Raw genomic sequence first — 17485 nt, forward strand, 5'->3', positions numbered from 1 at the left:
GTTGCCTCAGTTTCCTCATTTGTAAAATGGGGTTAATGACATGGGTCCTACCTCTGTTCCAGGGCTGAAGCAGAAGCTTTCAGGAGATGAGAGGCAGGCCCTAAAGTTTTATATCAATATTCTATTCTTTGCATCCCAGATTGAAGATGGAGGCAAAGCTGCCCTGTCCCGGAAGATGAGAATTGGGGACGAGCTGGTGAATATCAATGGTACCCCATTATACGGCTCCCGACAAGAAGCTCTCATCCTCATAAAAGGCTCCTTCCGAATCCTGAAGATGATTGTCAGGAGGTAAGGTGCAAAGAGGCCCCTTGTGCAGGTTTGCCTGGGACCTGAGGCAGTAGCCGTGTGGCTGGTCGCTGGATCTCTGCCGGGTACCTACAATTTGCTGGCTCCCAGTTTGAATTAGGGTAACATGTCTGCTGGAACTAGGGCTGCTAGGAAAGGTTGGGTTCTTAATGAAAAGATTTCCCCACTCCATCATGCACTTTCCCGCCTTCTTAAGCAGAGGCTATTTCTGCATTTGGATAGCTCTGAAGGCTCAGTGGTACATATTGGGACCCCTCTGGGATTCTTGTTCCTCTGTCGGTACATCTGGAACCTGGGAACTCCATCCACCATTGCAGATTTCGACCTGCCTCTGACTTGGGAGATAAATCCGAGGGAGGGGCTCGAGGCTCAGAAAAGGTAGTTTGTCGATGGGCAGTCGTTTTGTAGCCTTTAAATCAGAATTTGAACCTAGGTCATCTTGATTCCAAGCTCAGTAGTTTGTGTGTTAGGCCACGTCTCCTCTTTTTGGTCAGTGCAACTTCTACTCCATGGCTCGAACCATCACCTCCTTCTTTTCCTATTCTAGGAGTAGCACTCTGCCCATCTCATTCTCACCCCATAATTGGCCTGTTTCCTTTCTCTTCGGGGATGTCCTTAGTGCTGCCCTTTCCATTCGGACATTTGAGGCAGGTGCCACTGGGGCTAGGCTCTGTGTGCCTCCCACCCACCCACCCACCATCTGGCTGCTCCCTCCACTGCCTTTTGGTTAGATTGGTTAGAGTTTGAATTCATCTGAGATCAAGACAGTCCAGGATTTGCTCTGCCTTCACCTGGGGTGTCCTGCGTGCCAGGAATAGCCTCCTTCTTCCCCTCGGCCCTCTTAGAATTCATTCATCTTTGCAAATGTCATTTCTCCTAGTAGAGAGTAAACTCCCTGAGGTCAGGAACTACTTCTTTGTGGTTTTGCTACTGTATCCACTGAGCCTGGTCGGGAGGAGGAGCTTAATAAACTCGTTCTGCTTTGAATTCACAGTCCCTTAGTAACATCGTCAGTCCTCGCGACCAGTTAAACTGCACCTCAAGGTTGGCAAAGCCCTTTCTACTATTGACCTCAGTTGACCTCGAGGTGGATCTTCCAGCATCCCCAGGAGAATATCGGCGTCAGACAGCAGCTCTAGGCTGCACTGAGCAGTATGCAGCCTGTCCCTTTGCTTCTGTCTCGGATTTTGTCAAGAATCTCCATCCAGTTCCTCCATATGGTTTGGAAAATCCCTTATCTTCCTTCTTTTGGGAAGGTCCAGCCATGTGGCATCTCTCCCCTAAACAACGGCTTAGCAGTCACAAGGGCCCTGGGCTGTTGCCTGGTGACGGGCCTGGAGACTTAGGTGCATCCAGGATGGCTTTGTGCCCCTTGCCATCTCCTCAGTCATCTTGGTTTTAGTGACCTGTGAAGCCACATGCCCAGTGTGTTGTCCCAGGCTGAAGATGATTCGCCTCAGTTGACAAATCAGAAGTAGAGCAAAAGTTGAGTTGTGTCCCAGAAAATGGAGAAAAAGGAATGTCGGGGCCATTTGGCCAAGTTCCTACAGGACCAGGGATGCCCTCTGCCACATTCCTTACACGTGCCTCCTGCTCCTGCAGCAGCCCTGCCCCTCTGGGTACCCCGCCCTTGCCTCTGGGGCCAAGGAGAAATCGGGGTTTCTTTTGATTCTATTCAGGCGTCATTCCAGCCTGTTGGGATCGCTTTGAGTCTTGATTTGCTCATCCAGTGCCCTGGCGTTCTGTCCCAGCAGTGTGTCTGCAGAAAAGTTGGTCAATGTACCATCTATGCCTTCATTCAGGCAGTTCTGCCTTCTTTTTGTCATTGCTACCATTGTCCTGTCTGCCCCAAGGTGTGGTCCTCTCCCTCCTTTGATCTTTGTCTCACCACCAACATGGCTAAAAAGATCTCAGACCAATCCATTTTAGGTCCTTGGCATTTATCCAAAGCGCCGTTTTGCTCTGGGGGTTAACAGCCTTGATGTTTTTCTCCTTAACCTGTCTGGGATCATTGAAAGCACTGCCTGAATAGGTTCTGGCTCCATCTTTGTCCTCTGCCTCCTCGATTCTGGGCCCGCCTCCTTGTCTGTGGGCAGCTCCTGTCCAAGTTAATGGGCTACCCAGCTAGTTGCATGTGTGGGCGACCTATGCTTTTTATCCACTTTGTTTCTCTGGTACAACTGTTAGAACGGGCCAGTCCTCTCCAGGTTGCAGAGAAAACGTGCAGCTGGCCCATTCATTGTCATTCAGGAGACCTTGTGTTATTCTGGGATTGGATGTGAGTAGAGCCCCAGGTCTTCCTAGAGCAGGCTGTCTACACGGGAGGGGACCCAAGAGCAGGGGCTGGTGTGGAGGGGAAGGCCTCCAGCTCTACACGGAATAGGACTGGACCGGCCTCTTGTTTGGAGCAAAGCGGGGGCAGGGTGAGTTGCCGAGAGACAGATTCTGGTGCTTGGGGAGGTAGTGAGAGTCGAGGGAAGGCTAGAAAGGGCCCTTCGAGGTCACCGAATTCAACCTCCTCATTTTCCAGAAGAGCTAACTGAGGCCCTTCCGACTTACCCAGAGTCACATAGTGTCTGAGGCAAGATTCAAACCCAGATCTTCGGGACTGCCAAGCCTGTTCACTACGCCACCCTGCTCATCTCATTGCCTTTGTTCAGGTCTCTTCTGAACTCCTGGTCAGAGTTCTCTGAGCCCAAGTATCTGCCCCAAGAAGAGACTCTGGACTGCCCTCTCAGGGATGACTTTTTTGGGCTGAGCTTGCCCCCTTGTGGCAGCACTTGGCCTGTGCATGTTGTGTGCGCCACCTTTCAGGACCAGTTTCCTCTTTTGTTTCTTCCAGCTAATTATTCAGCAGCAGACATTTCCGTAGCTAAGTCCTTTTCTCACCACAGTAATGTGGGACAGGTATTGATATTCCCGTTTGAAAGATGAACAAACTGAGGCCTAGGGAATTTAAGTGACTTGCCCAAGGTCACACAGCAGAAATCCTATGGTTTGAAATTTTGAGCCTGAAGGGACCACAGAGGTCCTACAGTTCAACCCTATCATTTGACAGAGATGGAAACCAAGGCCTAGATTTGGGGGGCAGGGGGCGAGGAATAAATGTCAGAACTGAGATTTGAATCCAGAACCTCTTACTCCTAATCCAGAGTTCTTTCCATTATGGCATGCTACTTCTCTTCTGCTTTGTGAATGAGACCACAGTACCCCCGAGGTCCAAGAACAAGTTTATCCTTTAGCTAAGGGGCAAGAGATAGAGCGTGGAAGCCAGGAGTAGCCAGACCACCAGCTGGCATCCTTGGCCCTGGTCTAGTCTTCCATTCACTTAGAATCATTGTTTTGGAACTTCATGTGGTCCAACCCCCTGGAATGTCTAGAGTAGGGCCTGAAGGAATGGATCGAAGACTTCCATTTCCTCATCTGTAAAATGGGGCAGTTGGATTAGTCAAGGGAAGGGAAGGGAATTGCCCAAGGTCACATGAGTTGAAGTGTCAGAAGTGGGATTTGAACCCGGATCTGTTGACTCTGGAGCCAGAACTCTTTTCACTGTACAAAGCTGCCTGCCATGGTCTCAAGTCCTGTGAAAATAATGGCTCATCCTGCTGTCCGTGTGTAGCGGGCTTTTAAAAGTGGCTCATCTGAGTATTGTTGATAACAAGGAAGAATTGGGATGAAATGAGCAAATCAGCATGGTACACCATAGGTGCTTAATAGATGCTTGTGTTGAGGTGAACTGAAAGATGGAGGTGTGATTACAGTTCATGTGATTTGTGTAGAAAGCTCTTGGGCTCCCCCTGCAGCAGTCTAGGCCTGGCCTGGAGGTCACGGTCACGGTCAAGGTCAAGGCCGTCTAGGGCCTTTGCTATGCAGAGATTCCTTTTCCTCTCACTGGTTTTAGTCAGTCAATCGAAAAGCATTGATTAAGTGTCTACTATGTGCCAGGCGCTGTGGCTAAGTGCTGGGGATACAGAAAGAGGAGAAAGACAGTCCCTGGCCTCAAGGGGCTTATAGTCTAAAAGGGGAAACAACATGCCAACAGATCTGTACAAAGTGGCCTATAGACAAGGATCACTAGGAAGTATTAAGAGAAGGCAGACACAGGGCTGAAGAGGGCTTGGGGAAGGCTTCCTGGAGGAGCCGGGATTTGAGTTGGGATTGAAGGAGGCCGGGGAGGTCAGTAGTCGGAGCAGAGGAGGGAGAGCGTTCCAGGCCCAGAGCCCAGAGATGGAGGGGATGGAACAGCCGGGAGGCCGGGGTCACTGGATTTCGGAAGGGGACGCGGGTGGGGAGTGAGGTGTGGGAAGACTGGAAAGGGGGGAGGGGGTGGGGCATGAAGGGCATTGAATGCCAAGGAGACCATCTTGTATTTGCTCCTGGAGGCCCTAGGCAGCCACTGGGGTTTTTGAGTAAGGGAATGACCTGGTCAGACCTGGACCTGTGCTCTAGGAAAATCACTACAGTGGAAATTGGAGTAATTAAAGTGTATCCAGCAAGCCTTTAATAAGTGCCTGCCACATGCAGGTACCATGTTAGGAGTACAGAGGAATACAACATGTAAACCGAGACCAAAGTAAAACAGTCTCTGCCTTCAGGGAGCTTTTGCTCTTCCTCTGAGGGGCCCCAGCGTGGGCCTAAATGTGTACAGTAGAAGGAGATGAGGAGGGAGAGAGCACGGACCCCTGGTGAGGAGTGGGGTGTCCTGCTGGCCGGGCCAAGGCACCTTCGCTAAGCTTAGAAAACAGACGGGGCTTCTCTGAGACATTGCTGAGGATGTGCATTCCCGGCAAGGGCCCAGCTTGTGGAAAGGCAAAGGCATGGAGGCAGGAGAGAGGGAGTGGGGAGAGGGTCAGATGTTCAGTTTGGCTGGGGTCAAGGGCTTGCAAAGGAGAGTCACGTGGAGGAAGGCTGGAGGGGTGAGGCAGAGAGGGAAGCCTTTAGAGAGGCCGTGATCAGATCTCTGCCTTGGGGAGATGCTTCTGGCAGCTCTTGGAGGTTTCAAGGGGAACAGGAGAGGCTGCTAGGAGGTTATTAAGGCCGTTCCAGGATCTTAGAGCAGCTTGGGCTGGGAGGGGCCTCAGAAGCTAGATTTCCAAGCAATGCCAGAGGCCAGAATGGGCCAGCTGCACGGGGGGGGGGGCCGTTTTCTCTGCAGACAAAGATGGCTTCCTCCCATGCGCCATCCTGCCTGACTTCCTCTGGAAGGGCCCAGGGAGGGATGAGCCCCAGGCCCTTTTCACTTCCCCTTCAAAGTCCATTACCTCCCACTGGATTCAATCTTTAGGGTGCTTCCAGTTCCCTGTCCATTTACGGGGCCTGGGCAGCCTGACACCCTGGGAGTCCAATTAAACCTTTCACACCTGGCCAGGTCCTGCTGGCTTGTCTCCACTCACTTCCTTGTTCTCAAGTAGATGGTGAGTCACCCTCCCCCCCCACCTTCCCACTGGAGCTGGGTTATGCTGTTTGGTTGCTGGCTTGGGTTTTTTTTTTTAAACTCACAGGTCCAGTAATAACAGAGGAAGAATGTGCAGTTTCTATGAACAATAAAGGAAGGCCCATTTCACCATGTGCATAATGTATCAGAGTTTTGCCAGGCTGTGTGATTATCAAGCTATCCTTTTGTGGGGGCCCCCAAAAGGCAGGGGGTGGAAAAAGAGAAGAGGGAGCTTGGAAAGTAGGCCCCAAAGAGAGCAGGTCCGTGCAATGTCTGCTCCTGGAAGACAGGGCCTGGGGAGTTTGAGGCCTTGTTGCTAGGTCTGTCTTTGTATCTGCAGGACTTCTGCCCATAGGCAGGAGAACCAGAGAGAAAACTCACTCTGTCCATGCCAGGCTCTGTGCTTGGTGCTCGAGATTCAGAGACGAAACCCAAACAGTCCCCGAGGTCAGGGAACTTAGATTCTGTTGGAGGTAACGACATGCCACAGATAAGGGAAATGGGGGGTCCTCAACTCCCTCCCCCTGCGCCCCTGCACTCCTGGAAACACATAAACAAGTCAGTAGGAAGGCTGTGCCAACGACAGTGCTAAAGGATGTAGAGGGAGGACACATTCCTATGTTCCCATCACAGCAGTTCTGTCCTTGGAGGGCCCTCCCCATCCTCCCTGCAAGCTGATTATTCCCATTTTCCAGCTGAGGAAACTGAGGCTCAGAGCACTTTGTGACTCACAGAGGGGCAATGGAACTTGGACTGTCCTCAAGGCTCCCAATACAGTGCTGTTTCTTTTACTTGAGGGATGACAGGAAGTGCTGGGAGAAAAGAATCTGCCTGGGGGCTGCTGGGGAGAGGATCTCTGCAAGGGCTCCCCCAATCCATGCTTGACCTGGCAATGGGCCCTCTAACAAAACAGGTAGGGGAAGAATGGGTTTCCCATTTTGAAGGAGGTGCCGGTGGCGGTAGCACGCACCATCATTCAGAAGCTTTCTTCATTTGGAGTCAGGGAGTCTGGGCTCCAATCCCAGCTCTCCCACTCACTAGCTGTGTGGCTTTGGGAAAGTCAGGCATCCTCTCTAGGCCTGTGTCCTTATCTGTAAAATGAGGAGCTGGGGTCAGAGGGTCTGAGGTTCCTTCCTGCTCTGAATCTGATCCTCTGGGGGAGGGGGCTCAGCCTTCCTGGAGGTCTTCCTTTGTCGGCCTCTATCCATGGTGGGCGGCAGGCTCCAGGAGCTTCCTTCCCAGTAGGCCTCGGACGAGATGACCACTAGGGCCCCTGACAGCTCCCCCAGTCTGTGATTTGGCAGGGCCAAGCAGACTTGGGGTATTTAAAAAAGGGAGCTTTCGGCTCACATAGATGCTCCAGGCTGCAGCTCTGCCAGAGAAGCGGCTGCTTTAGGGGCTGAGCCCTTGTCATCTGAAAGCACAGGCCAGTAGGTGCCACTGGAGAGCGCTGAACAATATGCCTTAGCCGGAGAAAACAGCAGTTCAGTGAGAGACAACGGGTTCCCACTGGGTCTCCTCCTGCTCTTGGTGCTGGCCTGCCCCACCCTATTTCTTCTGGTCTCTCCCCGTCTTGCTGCTGGCCTGACTGTTCCTGCCGATCTGTCGTTCCCCCCATTGCTCCTGGCCTGGCCCCCCTGTGGCTCCTGGCCTGGCCCCGCTGTGGCTGCTTTACTTACTGTATTCTGTGCTCAGGCCCATTCACTCCCAGGCCAGGCTTCTTTCCCTTGTACCCTGCTGCCTCTTCCACGAAGCTTGCCCTGATCACACAGTCCGCCCCCCCCCCCCACACTTATGTCTCCCTCTTCCACCCTCCTAGCACTCACTGTCTGGGTCATTTCTCAGGAATTCATCATGGCAGCAGCCTTGTGGTATCTCTTGCCTTAAATCCCACTTAGGCAGAAAGCCTTCCCCCATCCCTCTCCATTCCTCTGATCGTTATTTCCTGTTTATGGTTTCTGTATATCTGTTTGCATGTTGCCTCCCCCATTAGAGAGGGAGCTCCTTGAGGGCAGGGGCGGGTTTTTGTCTCTTTTTGTATTTCCAGCACTTAGCATTGTGTCTGGCACATAGGAGGCGCCTCGGCAAAGTTTATTGCCTGCCTTGCCTGCCTGCTTACCTTGTGGCCTTGGACAGTTTCACCCTTGTCTGATTTGGCCTCTTTTCACATCCCGTCCCGCTAAAGTGGCAGGTTCGTAAGGCCAGGGATGACGCCCTTCTTTCCTGTGTGGCTTTCATAGTGCCTTAGATCACTGACTCCCACATGATGAGAATTCCCAACCCAGTCTCCTCTGATGCACCCTGCCTGCCCAATCAAGTGCTGGATCTTGTTGAGTCTACGCCTCTACCATCTCTCACCGCCATCCTTTTCTCTCCACTTATACAGCTTTTACCCTCCTTTAGGCACCAATCAGCTCGTACCTGGACTATCGCGGTAGCACAAGCCCTTCTGCTTGGTCTCTCTGCTTCGAGTTTCTCTCACATCTCTAATCTATCCTCTACACGGCTGCCAAATGGATAGTTGAAACATGGATCTGATCACGTCATTCACCTGCTCAGAAGTCTTCATTGGCTCCCTGTTGCCTTTAGGAAAAAATACAAATCCTCAGCCTGGCATTTAATACCTTCTACATATGGCTTCCATTTACCTTTGTAGTCTTAGTTCCTGTTACTCTCCTTAATGTGCCTTCCAGGCCAGTGGAACCAACTTCCAAACTGCTATTCCTCAGACAGCATTCCTCATCTCTAGCCTCCATGCTTTTGTAAGATGGTCTTCCAAGTCTGGAGTGAACTGCCACCTCATTTCTACCTTGGAGACTCCTTGGCTAGGTGTGGGCTCCTTTCTCCACGAGTCCCTCCCCCTCAGTCCTGAGCTCTCTTTCCCTCTGAAATGCCTCAGTGTTACTTTGTATAGACTTTGCAGACTTAGCCTGTGTATCTGGTCTCTTGGTCCAGGGGAGCGTAGGCCTCTCGAGGACAGGGGCTGGTTCATTTGGTTTCTGTATCCCCAGTAGTCCAGTATCTTATACATAGCAGGCACTTGGTGAACATGTTTGTTGAATTGAATTAAGAAATCCACAGTGACAGAAATGTTGATTTGACTCTGTAAATGGGTGCTGAGTTTACCTAGAATGAAGGAGCTGTGTTTGCCCAAGGCCTTCCAGGTGCCCTATGCTAACAGTCTTCAGTGAAGAGGCCCCACTGTACAGTGGAGACGGGGCTAAATTGGGCATCCGAGGCCTGGGTTGGAATCCTAGCCTGGGCCGAGGCACGTTGGACTGGGCTGGGCATTAGAGAGCCAACGATGAGGGTGGTGCCTTCAGTGTGGGCAGAGAGCTGACGGATCATTCAACCTGCAGCAGAATACAAGCTCACTGAGGGCAGGGACTGGTGGGCATTTTTGCTTCTGTGGTTTGGTGGGTGGTGTGCTGGGCTTGGCTTTATCAGAAGGACCGGTGTTCCAATCCTTTCTGATACTTAACTAGCTGTGGGAGTCACTTGACCTCTGTATGCCTTGGATAACTCTTATGTGTTCCTCACGGGCCTGAGGAAATCATCGCCCCATCCATCTTCAGATGTCTCTGGGTGGTGGTGGTCTTGATCCTCCTGCTGGGTTGTGTTACCCTGGGTGAGTCACTCCATCTTTCTCAGCTTTGTTTTCCTCATCTGCACAATGGGGAGAATGATGTCTGTGCCAACATCCTCACAGGTCTGACGTGAGGAACAAACTCTCCTTCCTTCGGCCCATTAATCCATCGCCTTCTGTCAGGGTCAAGGACTCGAGTATGACTGTACACGCCATGACTGTCAGTGCGGACCACCTCGGCGGCTGTCGCTGGACCAAGGCCCCAGGCCCCAAAGCTGGATGAAAAAACCCCAAAAGGCCCTTTAAGATGGGGGGCTCTGCCTCTCAGGAGGTTGAGGAGGCAGCGCACACACAAATATACATCCACACACATCTACACATATCCCCACAAACACAAACACACACACAGTTAATAACACGAGGCAGCTCACGCAGGTTCTGGGTTCCAACCCTGCCTCTGTCACTTATGACCTGTGTGGCCATGGCTGGGTTACTTTTCTGGCAAAGGAGAGCTAATTGACCTTCCAGGTCCCTTCCAGCTCTGATAATCTGTGTTCCGAACCTTTTGAACTCTGCTTATAGATGTCACAGGAGCACACAGGAAGACAGAGCTCATTCTGGACAATTGGGGGCAGAAAATATTTTGCCCAGATGCTCAGAAAGAAGCTTCCTACCTGTGTGACTTTGTACGAGGGACTGAACCTTCCTGGGCCTCAGTTTCTTCACCTGCAAAATGAGGAGGTGGGTAAAATGATGTCTGAGGCTCCTTTCAGCCCTAGATATCTAATCCTGTGAACCCCCATTTTACAGAGAGGGAATCACCACTAGTATTGTAGACTCAGAAGTCAAGAGCTGCTGTCACAGGCCGTGTGGTTCCACCCCCTCATTTTCTAGATGAGGAAACTGGAGCCCAAGGACGTGAGGGTATTTGCCGAAGCTAGCACAGGCAGCCTGGGTCCTCTGAGTCCGGAGCCGGCCATCTTTGCCTTGTTCCCCACGGCCTCCCTAACAGGGTTGGGGTAAGGCTCCAATTAGATGATGTATGTGGAGAGCTTTGTAAACCTTCAAGGGCTCTCCAAGTGCCTGCTGTTGTTATTTCCTGCCTGTCATGCAATTTGCTCTCTTGGCTGAATCTGGCATGCCTAGTTAGCACCGAGGCCACGGAGGAGTCCTCGTGGAGATGCACGTGGCCAAATGGAGACTTGTGGAGCAGATCCGAGAACCCCCCAAAAGCGGGGCAAGTAAGGCAATGGCTACAGAGGTGGGGTGGCCATGGCAGAGTGCCCTGGATGCCGCCAGAACAGCCCCAAGTCAAAGTTGAAGGAGCTGGAGAAGAGGAGACTTGGGGAACGGGATTGACCTTGGGGAGCCGTGGCAAAGGGGCCGATTTAGGCTAGATATCTGGAGAGATTCCTAAAGATGACAGCCGGCACAATTGAAGAATGGAATGCTTGCTTTGGGAAATAGTGAACTTCCCCTCACTGGAGGGCTCCAAGTAGAGCTCCGATGTTGATGTATTGGGAAGGGTTTGAAGGAGATTTTATTCTTGTCCAGTGGCTGTTGAAGGCCCTTCCAACTCAGAGTTTTCCGGGGTTCTGGTCAACTTAGCTAAAAGTTCATCTTTTGGAAGGTCCCGTCCATCTGAGTATCTTTGAAAGGTGTAAACACTAAAAAGAAAGAGAGATCAGAGAGAAAGGGACATAGGGAAGATCAGAGTGTAATTAGATACAATTGAAGAAAGTGGCTGCTTAGGCCAGTTATCAGGGTAAAAAAACCCACCTCTTTGGAGAGTTGTGAGATTGTGGTACAGCCTTGTAGCGGAAGTAGTGGAAATGCTAGCATCTGAATCATTCTGTTCCGACAGAGGACAATGCACTTGAAAATACCTCGTTACATAATTGAAGGAGAGGCCCTGCTCCGTCCCTGAGGGATAGACTGGATGTGACTTCATCAGCTTTTCCTTTTCTAATGTGGTTGGATTGTCTCGGGGAAAATCCTCGGTGATCATTTTTGTCAGGTGACTAAAGCTTGAGTTGAACACAGGAATGTAGTGTTAGGTGTATAGATGGCACCAAAATGGGTGGGGTGGCCAGACGACTTGACTTAAGTAAGAACTTGAAGAGGTGGACGCCCTGGGAAGGGAGCCCACCAGAAAAACACAATGACTGCCCAGGGCCACAGTCAAAGCACAACAAAATATGAGCCAACAAAGAAAGCAAAAAAGGGGCAGCTAGGTGGCACAGTGGATAGAGCACTGGCCCTGGATTCAGGAGGACCTGAGTTCAAATCTGGCCTCAGACACATAACACCTACTAGCTGTGTGACCCTGGGCAAGTCATTTAACCCCATTGCTTAGCCAAAACAAAGAAAGCAAAAAGACAGAGTTAGGTACAGCCCAGAATACAGAACAGTTCGCGTTTAACAGACCAGAGCACTGTCTTTGGGACTGCACAAGGGGGTGCTGGCCATCACTTTGTGCCTTTGTGTCTCAAAGATTCAACTTTCAGCCTTTGTTATGTTCTTTAGAAACTGGACCTGCAATTTAGGCATGCCGCCAACATGAGGCAGCAGTGTGCCACAGCCATGTAGCCCATGCAGTAAGACTTTTAAGCCATAGGAGGTTTAACTGGTAAAACAGATCATCTTGTTATAACAATTTTTAAAGAAAATGAATGCTTAAGGTACAGTTTGGTACCTTTCCTGCTAATACCTGTCCACCCTTTATCCTGACTGGTAGCTTGGAACCTGAAGCCCTTCCCCAGTGGCTTCTCCGGCCTTTGGCCTCAGCCCGTCAAAGTACCCTTGGACCGCTTGTCTCTCAGCCTAAGTCACCAGCAATCTCCTCACTTGCTTCAGATTTCTGAGACCTTAGTAAGTCTTCCCCACAACCTTCTCACTTCCTTTTGTCTATATTGGAGAGATGAAGAAGAGAGTGCTGTTGCTACTTAGACAAGGAACACCGCCCCCTCCCCGCTGCCATCCTAGCTCTAAGGCTCCTTTTCACTCTGTTCAGGGTTCTCCCTTCCCATCAGCCTTGGCTGTACTTAGCTAAAGGGAGGGCTGAGCACGAGTATCCCTCTGTGCATGGGCTCCTGGGGGGGGGGGGGGGCTTCCCTAAGGAGCTGTAGACGCTGCCACTCCCGGGTTCCTCAGACAGAGTTCTCCCTAGTTGGCTTCTTCTCTGAGGGGCTCACACCCTTACGTGGAATAGAACATTGTAAATAGAAATTTCACGAAGATCCTGAACAGGCTTAAACTTTTTTCTATCATAACGACTTAAAAGGGATGTGAAGACCTTGGTGAGGGTCCAGAGGAGCGCCACCACAGTGATTAATGGATAGGAAAATGGGACTCGTGAAGACATTTTAAGATAATGGAGCTTATTCAACTCGGAACTTTAAAAATAGCTATTGGCCAGGGGTTGGGGGAGGGGTGCTGGCTTGATCTTTCCTATGTCAGCTCTGATGTGAGAATATTTGGTACCACAGAGAGGACAGCCAGCTACAAAGAAGAGTAAATCAGATCTATGTGTCGCCTGAGTCTTGGGGTATTTGTTTATAAGACAGGAAGGGGCGAATTAATAACTGTGTTATGGTATTTGAAAATGTCCTTCATTCACATACCATTTTGGGGGAGTCACAGTGTTCTGGCATTTGGCTGTTTAACAAGAAAGGCAGGCTTAGGCCTAGCACTACCCACCCTCCTATTCATCCTTCCACTGCCTTGTGACCCCTCCCCCTCCCTTGCTGAATCCCACCCCATCCCGGTCCCCCTCTCCCTGCTGGGCCCCACTGCCTCCTGGTCCCCCCTCCCTTGCTGAATACCATTACTTCTTGGTCCCCCTCTCCCTATGCTCCCCACACTCTCCCTGCTGGGCCTCACCACTTCCTGGTTCCACTGTCCCTACTGAGCTCCACAGCCTCCTAGGCCGCCTCTCCCTGCTGTGTCCCACTGACTCCTGGGACCCCCCTCTCCAGCTGTCAGCCCCTTTCCCTGTCCAGGTCAGACCCGTTTCCTTCCTGTTGGGCAGTTTTCTTTTTTTTTTTTTCTAGAAGTTATATTTACACAGATTGACCATTCTAGAAAAAAAAAAGGGCTTTCGATAGATGCAAAAAATGGCAACCAGCTGCTCCTGACCATAATAAAAATAATTCATACAAACAAACTTGGGAGGCCCCAGGGTACAGTGGGAAGGGGGCTGTAGGACGTGGAGCTAGAGACCCTTGGGCTTGAATTCCAGCTCTGTTCCTTCTTATCTCTGTGACCTTGGGCCTGTCCCTTCCCCTTTCAGGGCCTCAGTTTCCTTCTCTGTCAGATGAGGGGCCTCTGAAGTGGGTCTATTTACGCAGGCTAGGGCCTCGCCCCACCCCCAGCTTCCCAGCAAATGAGTGTGAGCACCGAGGGACCACCTTGTAAAGAAGGCAGCTGAAGCTCTTGAATTAACCACTGGCACTGACAGAGGGACAGCAGAGATGAGTTTGCATTTGGCCAGGGCTCTCCAAAGGGCCTGCAGCAGGGAGATTGCCTCCCCTTGGAGGAGGAGGCCTGGTTAACCGCTCACACCCAGAGGCAGAAATGCCCCCACTGTGCAAAGGCCCAATGAGCCTTCAGCAGAGCCGGGAGGGCCTGTGGGGATCATCTGGGCCAATGCTACCGGCCATTGCCATCACTCAGCTACTGTTTCACTGGTCACCTGGCACAAGCCCCTTAACTCTGAGTGAAGAAGCTGAGTCCCAGAGAGCGAGGCTTGCCCAAGCTCGTGGAGCCTCTGAGTGCCAGAGTTGGGACTTCAGAACCCAGAGCTTCTGACAGCAACCCACAGCTCTCTCCACTGTCCTACCCTGCCAACCGTTGTTACTGCCCCAGACCCAGGAAGGCCTGACCGCATTGTGGGTCTGGTGCTGAGGCCTCACCCAGCTTTGCTGCTGGTTGGCCAGACTCACAGCTGAGAGCTGGGGGTGCAGAGGCTGCTGCCAATAGGCCAAGGCCTCCCAACCTCCTGTCTACTTGGGTTGGAGAGCCAGAGCCCTGCTTTTGGGGAACTTCCGTATGACTGAAAGGGAGTGCCTGTTGTTTTCCTTATAGAAGCTCCAAGCTTCCTGAGGAGCCCAGAGACTGTTCAAGGAGACTCTCAAAAGTGAGATCCAGCCAGAGCCTCAATCACCGTCCACAGGCAGGGAGGCCACCTCAGCTCTGGCCAGGTGGAGCCCAGTTTCGAACATGGATCTGGGACAGTGCCCATGTTCAGAGTCTGGAAGGAACATCCCACTGAGTTATTAACATCTGTGACATGTGAGGCACTTTCCCTGCCCTCAAGGAGCTTACATTCTGCAGGGGACAACAATGTGTACACAGAGAAGTCAAAGCCAGATGGACACAGAGCAATGTGGCGGGGGTTAGGGAGGGTGGAGGAAGAGATCAAGCAGGTCCTCATGGAGGAGGGGCTTGGAAAGCAGGAGGCAGAGAGGAGGGAGGAGAGCATGCTGGGATGGACTCCATGGCCAACTCTTTGGTGCACAGTAGGTGGGCCTCATCCTTGGCCAACAGCTTCTGACATCTACTCCTTTGGCTTCCAAGTTGGGCTGGGCTGGGCTGGGCTGGGCCAGGCAGGTGTGGGGGGACTGGAACCTTAGAAACCATTTGTCCAACATGGGAGGAAAGTGAGGCCCAGAGTGTCCAGTGATTCACCTGAGGTCACCCATGATAAATGGCAGAGCTGAGATTTGAACCCAGTTCTTCTGTCCTCTAAATCTAGGGCTCTTTTTAGTGCACCCGGCACATTCCAGCCTCCTACCCTTGTCCTGGGCACCTTTCTTCATGTTTTGGAGCTCTCCAGCAGATTCTTCCAGGGTTCCCTCTGATAAGTTCAGAAATGATCCTGGATGTGGATGGGTTAGTGCTCTGGGTGCATGGGTGTGTGTGCATGCCTCTGTGTGTGTGTGTGTGTGTGTGTGTGTGCATGCGTGCATGTGTGTGTGTGTGGACTCATGACTCCAAAGCCAGAAGCATGGATTGCCTTACCTATGGCTCTGGGGTGTGGGTCCAGCTCTGAGTGCCAGCCTTCTTCCTGCCTGCCCTAAGGGCGGAAGCTGGATAGCTCAGTGGGCATCTGAATAGTAAGAATGTTTCAGAGAAAACTCCTGATTGGGATTGCATTGCACTAATTGCGAATAGATACCCCAGGTGGCTTTGGTGGAAAGAACATCAGCTGGGGACTCCAAGGACCCAGGTTCCAATCTTGGCTCTGGTGTTTCCTACCTGAAGAAGGCTCTTTCTCTCTGGGCCTCAAAGGAGGGGATTGGGTCAGTAGGCCCCGAGGTTCCTTCCCGCTTGAGATCTCAAAGCCTCTTTTAGTGGCCAAGCTTCCCTTCTTGCTTTCTTGGTTGGTCCTCTCCGCTCTCAGGATGACTTTTCTTTTGCTGTTGGCCTCCGAGGGGCTTTGTCATCTCTCAGAAAAGCTGAGCCCAAGTGGCAGTCGCCTGCTGTTGCCATGAAGTCTGACCTCCAAGGCGTGCAAGACTGAAGATGGCACAGAGATTTATGGCAAGCAAGTGCTTTAGAGATGAGCATTTTATAAATGTGAGTTGAATTGAATTCTATGATCCTATGAGCTGGCGACATGCGTTTCCCACACCTTTGATGAATCCATGAGCTCACTGGTGTGGCCCATGGCCCTTGGCCTGTTTTCATCTCATGATATTCCTGTCTACATCTTTCCTGAACTCCATCTTGATAAATTGGCCCAGTGTGCCAGCAACTTTCCCCTGGCCCTTGTTGGGTGGGTCCTAATGGAGAGCTCTAAGCATCCTCCCCCGCTCCCACTGCGTGACCAGTAGCAACCCCTCAATGACAGTGCCCACTACTAGTGGGTGCTTAATAAGTGCTGCTTGGTTGACAGCTTGGGAGCAGACCACCTGCTTTTCTGCTCCACTCTGCAGTGACAGTGCACTCGAGACCACTCATGCCTGCTGTGTGTTGCCCTGCTCTAGGTTGCCCTTTGGGACACTGGTAATTTTGATTCTTCTGAGATCATGGCGCTTCTTGATTTAGAACTGTATAGCGTCAGTGGGAAAATCCGTGGGCTCCAAGGCCGGCTTTGGGCATCGAGGAGCAGCTTGCAACTCGTGAAAGCATCATCAAGCCGGTGTCACACTCAGACTTTGGCTCCCTTCAGGTGTTGGGGTTGGGGTTAGCCTCGGAGGGCCCCGCACGTAGTGAGGATTCTGCTGCTCCTTCATGCATCTGTGGATATTGGGCCCAGCTCATTGTCCATCTCTGGTACCTGACTGAATACTGGCACATGAGCTTGGTGGGTTGGCCGCTCAACTGTGTATCACAACTCAATTCCCTTCCATTGATCAGTTCACACGATCAACCAAATGGAAGGCTGGATGTTTTCTCTGTTCCTCACAACTTCTCAAACTTCTCCAAAATAGAAAGTGTACTCCAAAGAGAAAGCAACTTGAATTATCTCTAAGGTCTAGGCTGCCTGGAACCCAAAAGAAAGTAAAAAACAAATGAAAAACCCCATGAATGGATGCCTGTTTTGTGTTCATGCAGCAACCTCTCCCCCACTCTCCACTGTGCTACCGCCAGCAGTAAGACTGCACAGGATACCCCAAGGATCCAACCCAACCTCCAACAAGACCAAATCTCACACTCTAACCCCTCGCCCTTTCCAGTGTCAACAGTGTAGCGGCACGCTGTGCTCCGGACGATTTCTACAGGAGAACAGGGATCAGAGGGAAGGGGGCAGGATGGGTGTTGGCTTCAAATAGAGCTCAATCCCTCTTCTCCCAGAGTCTATGAGAGCCAAACTCCAAATAGCAGAAATCTTGTCCTGCTACGATGGTGTCAGCGTCACAGCTCTCTGAACTGCTGGGCCAGAGAACCAAGGATGTGTGTAGGGGTTGAGCAGCCTCCACCAGCACTGAGGGAAAGTGCCCGGTGTCCAACTGGGACCACTTTTGATCATGCAAAAGTCACTTGTGGCAGAAACCTAGGCTAGTGAACCATTAAGTATCCAGCATGGGGGGAGAGTGAGATGATTTGAAATCCAGTCCCCAGAGAAACCACCATAAGAGAGGATATAAATATTTTACATGTCTATCCATCTATCTATCTGTCTATCTATCTATCTGTCTATCTATCTATCT

The 17485-nt window shown here is 51.4% G+C and overlaps 1 protein-coding gene across 1 annotated transcript in view; it reads left to right on the plus strand.

Annotated features, from left to right (window-relative positions):
- Nucleotides 1–17485, plus strand: part of SHROOM4 (shroom family member 4) — a 141795-nt gene that overhangs the window by 69237 nt on the left and 55073 nt on the right. Inside the window, exon 2 of the mRNA XM_027837549.1 lies at nucleotides 140–291. Coding sequence (XP_027693350.1) covers nucleotides 140–291 — 152 coding nt within the window. The remainder of the gene's footprint in view (nucleotides 1–139; nucleotides 292–17485) is intronic.

The sequence above is a fragment of the Vombatus ursinus genome, unplaced genomic scaffold, assembly GCF_900497805.2.
Source record: "Vombatus ursinus unplaced genomic scaffold, bare-nosed wombat genome assembly UNPS02004571.1, whole genome shotgun sequence".
In the NCBI taxonomy this organism is placed as follows: Eukaryota; Metazoa; Chordata; class Mammalia; order Diprotodontia; family Vombatidae; genus Vombatus; species Vombatus ursinus.